The sequence below is a fragment of the Arachis ipaensis genome, chromosome B3 (assembly GCF_059453495.1).
Source record: "Arachis ipaensis isolate K30076 ecotype BB chromosome B3, ASM5945349v1, whole genome shotgun sequence".
NCBI classification, from domain to species: Eukaryota; Viridiplantae; Streptophyta; class Magnoliopsida; order Fabales; family Fabaceae; genus Arachis; species Arachis ipaensis.
The window spans coordinates 113,908,356-113,921,932 of NC_142438.1; the positions used below are offsets into that span (position 1 = coordinate 113,908,356).

At 34.9% G+C, this 13,577-nt stretch overlaps 1 protein-coding gene across 1 annotated transcript; it reads left to right on the forward strand.

Moving 5' to 3' along the window:
- On the forward strand, positions 1-7,833 carry LOC107630777 (Peptidase M1 family protein). Its single transcript, XM_016334004.3, has 32 exons — positions 1-161; positions 500-580; positions 708-752; positions 883-1,023; positions 1,136-1,211; positions 1,309-1,388; positions 1,505-1,618; positions 1,776-1,850; positions 1,963-2,070; positions 2,163-2,375; positions 2,485-2,546; positions 2,681-2,708; positions 2,799-2,885; positions 2,977-3,002; positions 3,236-3,299; positions 3,393-3,473; positions 3,650-3,697; positions 3,796-3,814; positions 3,988-3,992; positions 4,096-4,107; positions 4,193-4,249; positions 4,332-4,441; positions 4,515-4,595; positions 4,709-4,892; positions 5,363-5,511; positions 5,602-5,740; positions 5,847-5,993; positions 6,091-6,172; positions 6,275-6,450; positions 6,806-7,033; positions 7,135-7,206; positions 7,517-7,833. Exons 1-32 carry the CDS (start codon positions 84-86, stop codon positions 7,595-7,597), a joined length of 2,949 nt encoding a protein of 982 aa, XP_016189490.1. The 5' UTR covers positions 1-83; the 3' UTR covers positions 7,598-7,833.
- The last annotated feature ends 5,744 nt before the right edge of the window (positions 7,834-13,577 follow it).

Here is a 13,577-nt window from a genome sequence, read left to right on the forward strand (position 1 = left end):
GATCTAGGGTTTTAAGGTTTTTGTGTGTTTGTTTGTCTTTCTGATTGGAAAATTCATTAGGTCCCAATTTAGGGGTTCGGGAAATGGCACGGTTTGTTCTGCCATCAAAGACTCTGGCTTTTTCGAAGAGGAGCCTATTGGGTTTGATCTCCCCTGTTCCTGTGATTATCCACACATATCTTCAGTTGCTTTGTTTTTCACCGATTCTATGTCCTTATAAGCTTTCAATAATAATAATAATAATAATAATAATAATAATAATAATAATAATACATAAATAAATAAATAAATAAATAAATAAATAATAATTTTGAAACTTTCTCTGTGAAGCTTATGCTCCATTCTTTTACCTGGGACTATCTTTCCTTACATGGAATATGGATTATGGATGAATGCCACCTGGGTGAATCTCACTTTGTTGTGGAAGTGTAGATTGAATATCATGGTCTTATTCTAGTTTGGTTGCACTTATATGGTGATTTTATCTTCGTTTTTGCAGCTTCAGCTCAATTGTTCCGTTAATTGTTTTCAGAATACAGCAAAAAGTACTATCAGATTGAGGCATTTCCTTGCACCAGAGGTTTCTTTCTGTTTTCTGCATTTTCATACGTCACATCATTTTCAATTCTCTTGCGTTTTATTTTTTAAAAGTTGAGATTTTTATCTTGTCTCAAGATTGTAACGAGCTGTTCATGTGACTATTACAGGTCAATCTGCGAAGGAAGTGTTGCCCATTTTCCCCCTCAGAATCAGTAAGTTAATGTATTTTATTTAAACACTATATTCTACTTTCCTGAATGTTTCTACAGGTCATTATCAGAAGGTTAAGAATTGTTTGCTTGCTCAATTAACTGAGATTGTACATTATTGTAATTTGTACAGAGGATCAAGCAAGTCAGCAAGAGGCAAATTTGTTCGGTTGCCACAGAGGACTTGGCAAAGGAAGTTGAAGAACCTAAAATGGAGACACCGAAAGAAATATTCTTAAAGGATTACAAAATGCCTGATTATTATTTTGATACTGTAAGTATGCAATAGTTATTTGATTGTGTTTCACACGTTCTTGGTTAATTTTCAAAATAGTCTTTGTTTTTAATGTCTTCATGTGTTATGCTGTTACATGTTACCACTACAGGTGGCTCTGAAATTTTCCTTAGGAGAGGAGAGGACAATAGTTACCTCTAAAATTACTGTGTTTCCTCGTGTTGAAGGTTAGCTCATCATGGGTCCTTTCTTGATCATGTTTATTAATAAGAATATGTACATTGTCAATTTTCATAGCTTGTAATTGGTCTTTCTGTTCAACAGGTTCTTCTGCTCCACTAGTTTTAGATGGACAAGATTTATCTTTAGTGTCAATTCAGGTTAATGGCAAAGCTTTGAAGAAGGTATGCATTTATTTTGATTACTAACTACTATTGTGGTCACTTGCTGTTGGTTAGGACTGATGGTCAGAGTATTGTCTAGCATTGTTTTAAATGTGATCTCTTATATTTATATGCAGGAGGAAGATTATCGGTTGGATGCACGCCATCTAACAATCCTTTCCCCTCCTAGTGGTAGATATGATCTTGAAATCGTTACAGAGATCTACCCCCAGAATAACACATCATTGGAGGTAAATAAGATCTTCCATGCTTATGAATTTATTTGCTTCGTTGATTATAAGCTCCCTTTCTTTCTTTCTTTCTTTCTTTCTTTCTTTCTCTTTTCCCCCCGTATTTTTATTCATGATATCGAGTTTGAGTACTTACCATGTGTTTGGCTTCCTCTAGGGGCTTTACAAGTCATCTGGCAATTTCTGTACTCAATGTGAGGCTGAAGGCTTCCGTAAGATTACATTCTATCAGGTTGGCATCTTTAGAGGAATTAATATGCCAAGCTGGTTTATTTATTTGTTTGTTTTTTTATATATTTATAGAACTAAATTTTATTATAAACTTAATGACTATCAACCAACAGGATCGCCCAGATATAATGGCAAAATATACAGTTCGTATTGAGGCAGACAAATTGCTATATCCAGTGTTATTGTCTAATGGAAATCTGCTTGAAGAAGGTGACTTGGAGGTAAGCTTTTATTGAGCAGCATATTAAGACAACTATTTAAATGTTTGCTAATCATTATACTCTTCGTGCATATTATTTATGCTCAACTGCAGAATGGCAAGCATTATGCTGTTTGGGAGGACCCCTTCAAGAAACCTTGCTATTTGTTTGCCTTGGTTGCTGGGCAATTACAGAGCAGAGATGACATGTTTATTACCCATTCAGGGAGGAAGGTCTCCCTTAGAATCTGGACCCCTGCAGATGACCTGCCTAAGACTGCGCATGCCATGTATTCTCTGAAAGCTGCTATGAAGTGGGATGAAGATGTGAGTATTAGTTTTATTTCAAATTTGTTTGTTTCTATGTATTACTTCTATTGATATTATGCATTGTTTGGGAATCTTAAGAATTTTGTTGTGTTATATTTGCAAACAGGTTTTTGGACTTGAATATGACCTGGATCTCTTTAACGTTGTTGCTGTCCCAGATTTTAACATGTAATTTATAACATCCCTTTTTTTGCTGTGAAATTTGAATAATCAGATCAGATCTGAACTTAAACCTATTTTGCCCTTGTATTTTATGAGAAGAGTATAGGAAAGTAATCTGGTGTACATTTTGCATTGGACAGGGGAGCCATGGAAAACAAGAGCTTGAATGTATGCTCACTTCTGTTCTCATTATCTTGGTTGGTTATCTTCTCACTTTTGACATTATAGTATTTTTCCCCTCTTAAAAATTATCTGTAGATCTTCAATTCCAAGCTTGTACTGGCTTCTCCTGAAACGGCAAGTGATGCAGATTATGCTGCAATATTGGGAGTTATTGGCCATGAGGTTTGTCACTATTCTAAATTAACAATTCTGGAAAGTCATTTAACTTATACCATGGTTGTGACTAGTGCTCGTTTCTTGTCTGTTATCGCAGTATTTCCACAACTGGACTGGCAACAGGTAGAATTGCATACTACAGATTATCCCTTGGAACTTAGGATTTCATATACTTATTCCCATTCGTAATTTTTCTGACTTATTTAAAACTCCTACTTCAATTCTGACTTCCATGAACTTATGTTTTAGTGAGAACACTTCTGATGTTTGTTACCAAGTCTTTGCAGTTTCTATCATTCCATTGCTTTAGTTACTTTTGGACATAGAATAAGAATTTCATTTGGTAATGATATCAGAGTGACATGTCGCGACTGGTTCCAGCTTAGTTTGAAGGAAGGTCTTACTGTTTTCCGTGATCAGGTACTGCTATGCCTGGGTACCAAAATTTGAGAGATGAACTTACTTTTCTTATGTTGTATTTTTAATGCATTAGGATGCTTTAATTGTTGGCAGGAATTTTCATCTGACATGGGAAGTCGAACTGTAAAGCGGGTTGCTGATGTTTCTAAACTTAGGAATTACCAGTTTCCACAGGTTATTTCTCCCTTTCTTTCTGTATTTCTGACCTGTTACTTTGTGCAACTGTTGCAGTGACAGTGATGCCTTCTGTGTTTTGTTACTTTAAATCTTAACTACTACTTGTATAAGTTGTAATGTATAATTAACATGATGTTAGGATATATTATGATACTTGAACTCTGAATATCCAGGATGCAGGTCCCATGGCTCACCCAGTGAGGCCACACTCTTACATCAAGGTCAGAATTTAAAAACCCTTTCCTCATCCATTTGTACAAAACTTAATTTCTGTTTCCACTGTGTATTTTGTGTTCATATTTTTCTTATTCCTTGACAGATGGACAACTTCTACACTGGCAAGTTTCTTTCCATTTAGAACTTCTGGTTTGATTCAAGATCATATTTGAAAATTGAAATTTTACTATCTTCTATATGATAACTGCTTTCCTGCCACTGGTATATGGCATCTTTTTGACAACCTTCTTTGAATCAATCTTTGATGTGGCCCTATCAACAATGTCAAATGCAGTGACGGTATGTGTCACATTATCCAATAACTACTTTTTACCCTGCTATATCCATTTGTCCTTATTTAAGTATCATATTGTTTATCATGATATATTTACTCTTTCTGCAGGTCTATGAAAAGGTTTGACATCTACCACCAAAAATTTCAAATCCATTCACGTCCATGTGGCTTTTGGGCAGTTTGTTCTTACAATCTTATGTATCAGGGGGCTGAAGTTGTCAGAATGTACAAAACATTACTGGGAAGTCAAGGGTTCCGGAAGGTAACAATGCTTGCTTATCCCATGCCTCTTTAAATCTTGTTATAGGCAACACAAAGTAGCTAATTTTGATATTATGTTTTAGGGCATGGATCTTTACTTTAAGAGACATGATGGACAAGCTGTTACATGTGAAGACTTTTTTGCGGCCATGAGAGATGCAAATGATGCAGATTTTGCAAATTTCTTACTATGGTTTGTATTTCATTTTGACTTGTTTTCTGCATTTTCATGTTAATTTCATATTAACTTACCAACAAACATGCAGGTACTCTCAAGCTGGGACCCCTAGTGTCAAAGTTAATACTTCTTACAATTCTGAAGCACATACTTTCTCTTTGAAGTTTAGGTACACAAGCTTCATCTTTTCATTTATCCTTTTTGATTGGGTAGTTTACAGGTACTTAGTTTTTTGTTTTTATTTTGGGTAACTTATCCCTGATATTATGTTTGATGTGGCAGCCAAGAGATACCACCAACCCCAGGGCAACCAGTTAAGGAACCAATGTTCATTCCCATTGCACTAGGCTTGCTTGATTCAACTGGCAAGGACATTCCTCTTTCAACTATTTATCATGAAGGGACGCTGCAATCTGTTTCAAGCAATAATCAACCGGTCTTCAATACGGTTCTTAGAGTCACCAAGGTTGTTAAGAAATTTCATTTCTTTTTTGTATTTCTTGCTAACTCATGTTTTAAGCTGATGTGTTGAGCCTGTTACATCTGTCAGGCGGACTTTTTTGCATATATAAATATATTGAACCTTTTTCGTCAACGGGAAACAGATGGAAACTTCCATTGAAAAAATATTATAGATAATCCAAACAACAGACCCCCCCCCCCTTCTCTTTTCCTGTTAGTGCATGGCACAGGCCAATGAATTCAGGGTCAATCACTATTTTGTTACCCTTATGTATGGAAATATTTGAAATAAATTATAAAAATGTTACACAAAAAGAAAAATGCAGTGTTTTCAATCAACCTTTATTTTGCTTAACATAGATCCTTATAATGGTTGGCATCTATTAAGATGGAATAGGATGGGAAGCATGGTAGTGCTTTTTCTTTTCCATAGTATTTGATAAGTTTATTGATGAATATTTTTTTATGCTGCAGAAAGAAGAAGAGTTTGTCTTCACTGATATATTTGAGAGGCCTGTTCCATCTTTGTTAAGGGGATACAGTGCTCCTGTACGTCTTGAATCTGATCTCACAGATGATGATCTGTTTTTCCTTCTAGCTAACGATTCAGATGAATTCAACTGGTTTGTCTTTTTCAAAATGCACCTTTTTTTTTCCTTTTTCGATTTCATAACATAAAAAATCTAATTATGGGCTTACTGTATGTGATTTAGCTGGGAGGCTGGGCAAATTTTGGCACGTAAACTGATGCTAAACTTGGTTAACGATTTGCAACATAACAAAGCATTGGTTCTGAACCCCAAGTTTGTGGAGGGATTCAAGCGTATTCTATGTGACTCTAGCCTGGACAAAGTATGTTAAGATTATTCATTTGTATATCTTTCAACCTTGTCTTTTTATCGAGGAAGTGTTTATCATTTTGATGCCTTGATTGGACATGATGTTGTTTGATTATCAGGAATTTGTGGCAAAGGCAATTACCCTGCCAGGTGAGGGAGAAATAATGGATTTGATGGAAGTTGCAGATCCTGATGCTGTTCATGCCGTTCGAACCTTCATTAGGAAGCAGCTTGCAAGTGAACTGAGAGCAGAGTTCCTCAGCACTGTATGCCCTTGAGCCTGGAGCTGCCTTGAATTTATATTTTGTACTCTTCCCTGTTTGAATCTCTTAGTAACGTACACAATTGTCAACCTTTTTGCAGGTGCAAAATAATAGGAGCTCAGGAGAATATGTGTTTGATCATCCAAACATGGCCAGACGTGCTCTCAAGAATGTTGCTCTTGGTATGACACTATACCTTTTCTTTTATATATAAGATGCATTTACATGCGTTCTTGTGGTAATTCATCTCAACTTTTCCCCCCTCTCTTTATTCTATTTGATAGCTTATCTTGCATGTCTTGAGGATCAAGAATACACTGACCTAGCACTACATGAGTATAAAACTGCTACAAATATGACTGAGCAGTTTGCAGCCCTGGCTGCCATAGCCCAGAACCCTGGTAAAACCCGTGATGATATTCTTCATGACTTCTATGGCAAGTGGCAACATGACTTCTTGGTAAGCGTCCATCTCTATATCTATAACTGTTGTTGGAAATAAATCTTGTTTTTTCGGTTGTTCATAGTGGTTTTTTCCCTTGTCGACAATATATGTGTTGGAAATAAATCTTGCCCCCTTTTTTGAAATTTTTATATATGTGTTATAAATTGTAACTTCCTATGGTGATATGATGCCTGATAAACTTGCACTTTGACAATTCCAAAACCAAATTCTATCTTGGTTCCCTGACTGCTAATGCAATTTCTTATGTTTTCAGACACAAATGTATGCAGTTCTATTTTCTATCTATATTTTGTGCTGTGATGTGGTGGATATTCTATTTTAATATTTTGAACTTGGTGTTTGTATCCAGGTGGTGAACAAATGGTTTGCCCTTCAAGCAATGTCTGATGTTCCCAGTAATGTTGCGAATGTGCGGGAACTGATAAACCACCCTGCGTTTGATCTGCGCAATCCCAACAAAGTGTACTCCCTCATTGGAGGGTTCTGTGGTTCTCCGGTGAACTTCCATGCAAAGGATGGATCAGGCTACGAGTTCTTGGGAGAAATTGTTGTGCAACTTGACAAAATTAATCCTCAGGTTTTTCACATGAGCCATCTTTGAATCATGAATTCTTTTATTAATGCGTCATCCATCAGTTACATGATCCCTTGCATAATCCTTTTTCCTTTTTGTGTTAGGTTGCGTCACGAATGGTATCAGCCTTCTCAAGATGGAGGCGTTTTGATGAGAACAGACAAAAACTGGCCAAGGTATGAGTAATGACATTTAATTTTTTCTTTCTGTATTAAGTTTAATAGCTGTTATACTTTGAATTAGAATTTATTTTTGATGCACTCTCAGTGTAAAGCAGTTTTACACGTATATCCAATTACGTAATGTTATATAAGGAAAAATAACGATCATTTTACACTGACTGCTTAAATGTTATCTAAGAGAGTAGATGTGATTAGACGACTGTGTAGAATGTTTTTCACCGTCAATGCATTAAAATTAAACTCTGAATTATATCATAAATATCTGGGTTTTGAATTGCCTCAAAAATTGTGGTGGTTTTTGCAGGCCCAGCTGGAGAAGATCATGTCCGTTAATGGATTGTCTGAGAATGTGTTTGAGATTGCTTCCAAAAGCTTAGCTGCTTAAGTTACCTGAAAGTGTTAATCACTTGACTGGTATTAAAAACCGCCAAGCTCCTTTTATTTATAAAGGTTTCTAGGCACATGCAAATGAGCAATCTTTTGGACGATTCTGAATAACCTCGTTATCTTTTTTCAAGCATGCCATGCTTACTTTTCTCTTGTAGTGACTCGATTCCGTCGTCGATTTCAGATAGTACATATTAACACTATGTGCAATAAATGGAGGAAAAAAATTACAAGGTTATCTCGGTTTTATAAAGTAGGTTATTTATCGTTTCCTATTTAAATTTGGCATGTTGCCATCTTTTGCTTTCAGGTTCGGTATTTTAATAATGATTTGAGAATTGTGATTAACCTTTGTTTTATGGCCCTTCCTAGTCGATGATAGTGATGATACCAATGCAGCAGGCTATTTTGGTAGCATTGATATTTGTTGAATTATTATTTAAACTCATCATAATCCAGAATTAAATGGTGAACTAGGCAAGGTTAAAAAAAAAAAAACAAAACGTCGTTTAGTCAATAAAATGTAAACCTAATAGTAATAGAAGTTTCTAACTCATGAAAATCTATGATCAAATGGGCCTTGTTAAGCAATTTGTTTCAGAGAAAAAAACCTGCTTCAGTGAGTTAGTTTAGTCATTATTGTTTTCTTACAAATGTTAGGGTAATATATTTTATATTTATCTTGTATTTAAGTTAATATTTGTTAATTATTTTTTATCTATTTTACTAAGTATTGGTTCTCTGTTATTTTCCGATAATCATGATGCTGGCTTAGTATGTTGGCTTTACCCTCTGGCCTCTGCAATCTAGATTGCATATACATATCCGTTATACGTGTAGAAACAACCTTAAGTGGATAAAGACATAAAGTCAAGCTGGAGGCTGGTATTTTTTTTCTTTCTTATTGTAGTGCAAGTGTGCGAGTCAATCATAGTGGTAGTCTGGTAGACTTGTGCGTTTAAAAGCCAATGCCAAACCTACCTACCCGGGGCCATAATTTATTTACACTTTTTTGCTCCCTCAAAATTGATAATTCAGATGTCATGGGACAGTGAAATAATGATTTATAAAGCGGTACGTTATGCTTGTTACGTGATCTTAATTCCACAAATTGATTTTATCAATCATTTGGATATAAAAAGTTAATTTTTCACCGTTAAAGAAAAATATGATAATGTTTCAGTAAAAGTTATGACTTACTAATGGTATATTTCTGTGTAGTTTTCGGCTATTTTTTTTATATTAATTAAATGTGTGTAATGCATTATTATTATTATTATTGAAAGTTTGGGGTTTTTTTTTTATTTTGATATGGTGTGTTTTTTTAAAATTGATATTAATTAAATAAGACAGTCCGATTTATTTGAAGAGGAAAACAAACCACAAATTGAAAGGTTGAATTTGTACTCTTAAATTTTTTTTTTTATTGTCAAAAACGCAAATTGAATGATCCAATTTTAATATTAAAAATGTTCTAATTTTCAAAAACACAAATCGAACTGTTTTTGTTAAAAAAGTTAAAAAATATAAATAAATCGGTACCAATTTGTTAACTCCAGAGTAATATAAATTTCATATCTTCTCACATCATTTTGTGATACACATTCACTGATCCACATATAACATAGGAAAAATAATAAGTGGTAGTTTTCTTCTGTTTTTTTTTTTTCCTCCGAAACTACCAAACAATGTCACTAGGATCTTAAAAGAGCAAAAATGAATGTTTCATACTTTCATCTTTCGCCTATTGCATAAAGGCAAGCTATTGATTCTATTAATGATGAGATGATAAGGGCAATGATAAGATTTTTTTTTTTTTTTTTGGGGCATAGCATCAGGTATTGGCTTAATGAAGAAATTTTTTATTGGTGAAAAGGCTTAATTAAGATTTAAACGTTGTTAGCATGTGAGTTAGTATTGTTTTTATACTACTCACAATTATATTAATAATTGTGTAGAGCCTTAACTATCCATTTTCTAGCCCTTTGTTTGCGTTCCAACAAGTCAAACAAAAAGGATAGAGTCGTAAAGAAAAATGAATTACTAGAATACTAGCACAACCACAATGTCATGATAATTGATAAATATGATATACATTACATGGGTGACTACTATATGGCCAATGATGAAAAAGGTGAGACCAATTAAGTTATCTAACAAGATGACAACATATACCTAAATTAATTATCGCCTCAAAAGTCATAAATCTAATTGTTATTTCAGTTGCCCCAGTACACAAGCAAAAGGAAAAAGAATCCAAGACTTCCATTATTATTCCTACCCCACTTTTTACGACCCCTTTTCAACATATATATATATATAGCAAGAAATATGCAAAAGGCATCTATGGGAAATCTGGAGGAAGCAGCCTCAGAAATTTCTCGTACAGTCAGATTGAGTTGCTTGAACCTATATGGTGTGTGTCTTTTTGACGAAGAGTGTTGGGAGATTTAAACATTTTAATTTTAACTTCTTTTTTTTATTTTGTTTTAAGATATTTCTGTTTAGCTAAAATGATATATTTACATAATTTTATAAAGTACCTGATTTCAATAATAAAAGTATAGCTGTATTATTATTTGTAGTACTTTCCCTTATATTTTTCTTTAGAAGTTATTACAAAAAGAAAAAATATTTGCACTACTTTTTAAAAGTACATCTTTTTTTTCCCCAAAAAAAGCATATTTACTAATTTTGATTTTTTAAAATCATATTATATATCTAAAAATAAAAGGTGTACAAAAAAAAGTGCAAATAACACAACTAAGTAATAATTCTAAGAATATAACTAATATGTATCTTTTAAAATTACTATTCGTAAAAAAATTTAAATAATTTATTGAATTTAATTTTGATATATTAACAGTATAAAATATTTTATATAATTATGTAATTATTTTCATTTTTTTTATGACAATTTATACGATTAAAGTTAAAGATATATAGTTATTTTTACTGATTTAGCGTTATGTAATTAAATGTACGTATAAAATTATTTTATGCCTATAGTGTATTAAAATTAAATTTATAATTTAATAATGTATAAAACATAATTTTAAATTAATAAATTTAACATATATCCTTAAAATACATGTCAACTACTCTAATACTTATAGTCACCCAAAAAAAACTACTCTAATACTTATTGTGAATCTTATGCAGTTATGCTCGCTTTTTAGGAGGCCGAAACAGCAAGAATCACATGTCATAAGATTTTGGTCACGAAGCTAGTGAGTAGTAAGCCCACCTTTTCTTAATCAATCCTAACTCCTGAGGTAGCTTTTTTCAAATCTAAGATTGGCATGGTTTGGTAGATGGGATTTTTCATTTAACAGCTTTTAAGTTTTAAGACCGTGATTGTCAACATCTACAAGGCATAGGTACACCGTGCATTGTTCATAAATGATGTTTGTTACTCAGATTTAACTCCTTCCACAAAAAGATAGACTTATCACTTATCCTCTTTCAATGCAGATGAACAATTTAGGTACATAACAATACACACTAAAATGTCTATTGTGTCCTTAACCATTCATTATAAAAATATGAATATAGTTTATTTCAGATCAATACTCAATATAGGTAAAGGACTAAAGGTTTCAAGCTTTAAAAAATTTGGCGATTGAAATACAAATTAGGGTCATGGTCATCACACATGGGTTCACTCACCTGCTTGAAAGCTAAGGGTTAGAAAACGCTTAATTTTTGTTAAGAGTATAAATTTTTTCCCCACGAAAATCTGAGAGTAGTTTGATGCTTGGCCTTTTTCAAGCATGTTAGTTCACCAACAAAGCGAAAATTCAACCTCGTAGATAACTAAAATACGGAATATAAAACGGCAAGAAAATCCATAGCAGATTTCTAATACGAAGAAAAACTAAACAAGGATTTGATTTAACAATAGTTTCCAGAAAAAGATAGTTGAAGATGATTGCATGAATAGATAAATTAGAGAATGGTAAATTATATTGAGTTTCTTTAATTTGATTCATTGAGATTTATCTAAATAATACTTACCTCTTGAATATTTTTTTTTTAAAAGGAGATTGTTACTATAATTTATAAAATAAAGTATATGCATTTGTTTTGGACAAAAGAGAACATAACCGACTAACCGACTTCATAGAATAATGGCCGATACCACAATGACTATGCCATCGAATTATGTAACCGCCGAATCTTGGTAATAATGTGCTACAGTAAGCACTAAACACCAGAAAAACGGTAGACTCACAAGGCAAAGCTAAAAGGAAAAGGCTACCAATAAGTAAACACACAAGAAACTGGCTTTACTACCTAGCACACTACTGACTTTAGCATCGAAGTGTTTTGTAGGTTATCCATCTGGCCAGTTTCTGCACTTGACAAAGTTGGGATCTCTTGTCTCCACCTCTTCAGATCGTGAACTTGCTCAGAGCATGAACATCTGGCGCCGTCTGTGGGAATCCCGCTTTAAGCAAGAATCATGGCTGAACGACGGATTCATTCCACCGTCAATTTAGAAACCCCATTGAAAAGCCCACAATGGGAGAATGGACATGAGACGGACGTCAGACCAAGTCACGAGGAAGTCCCTCCTGACTACGAAAATCATGAACCTATTAACCTAGAACCCGTCATTTCGCTTGATTCGGAGATGACTATCATCATGCCATGCAAAAAATGCGACACAGGGTGTACGAATTGGAACACTACCAATTTATCCAGGCAATCCCGTTCTCATAGTCGCCTAGCCAGGGAATGGGAACAACCTCATCCCGGAACTCATGAACAAAGGTAGGAACTTCACAGGGCTTCACCTTCTCCCCCACGTCGTAGAGACGAGAGAAGGTCGCCCCGATGGCACGGCGATTCTCAGGCAAGAGAAGAATCACGATCTGCCCAGTTTAAAAGGAGGTGGACTCCGTAAAGGAGTCCAAAACCTAAAGGGCATAAGGAATCCCGAGAACACGTCATCATGGGTCTGACTCCATTTGCCTCCCACGTTCTTCAACTTCGATTGCCAAAACATTTTGACAAGGCTACGGACTTGAAATACGGCGACAAGACGGATCCTCAAGAACATATTGATGCCTTTGAGGCTAGAATAAACCTAGAAGGGGTTAAAGATGCAATCTGATATAAAGTCTTTCCAATAACATTGTCAGGACTAGCAATGGTTTGGTTTAATACATTACCTTCCGAATCGATCGTTTCTTTGTTGACATCAAGGTCAAATTTCTGGCTCACTTTACCACCAGAAGAACTCATGCAAAACACTTAATCTCCCTATTGGGAGTAGAACAAAGAGTGGGTGAGGGTATCTGAGATTACCTTGATTGGTTCAATAAGGCGCTTTTGGAAGTGAACACACAAACCCCAGAAGTCGTATGCCTGTGTTTAATTGCTGGGTTGTTGGAAGGGGACTTCCGTAGGCACTTAACTTCCAAAGATGTAAAGTCCATGGAAGAAATCTACCAGATCACTTTGGAATACATGCGGGATGAGGACGTTTCAAAGGTAGTTTCTACCAAAAGAAAGAACCCAGCTCATCTCCTCAGAAAGATGAAACTTCGGGATAAACCTCATCTCTAAAACCTCCAATCCCACGGGTCGGCAAGTTCGCCTCCTACACCCCTCTAGTGGCCTCACTTGCCGAGGTTTATCAGTAAGTCTCCCACCGAGGCATATTGTCAAAAGCAAGGCAGATCCGACCCAGGGCCTCATTGAACAAGTCTCAGTATTGCGACTACCACAAGTTCTATAGTCACAAGACTGAGGACTGTATTGATTTAAAAGATGTTTTGGAGCAAGCAGACTAAGATGGAAAGCTCCCTGAATTCGTCCAACAATACGGCCAAGATCCTACATAGGTGAATTTATCCGAGCTATCTACAAAATAAATTTTTTGTAAGTCTTCCGTTGGGTTTGGTCTTTCGAGAACGTCTGCCCTTGGATCAAGGTCGGCCAAGACTGGGAGTTCGTCCTGGCTACTGATG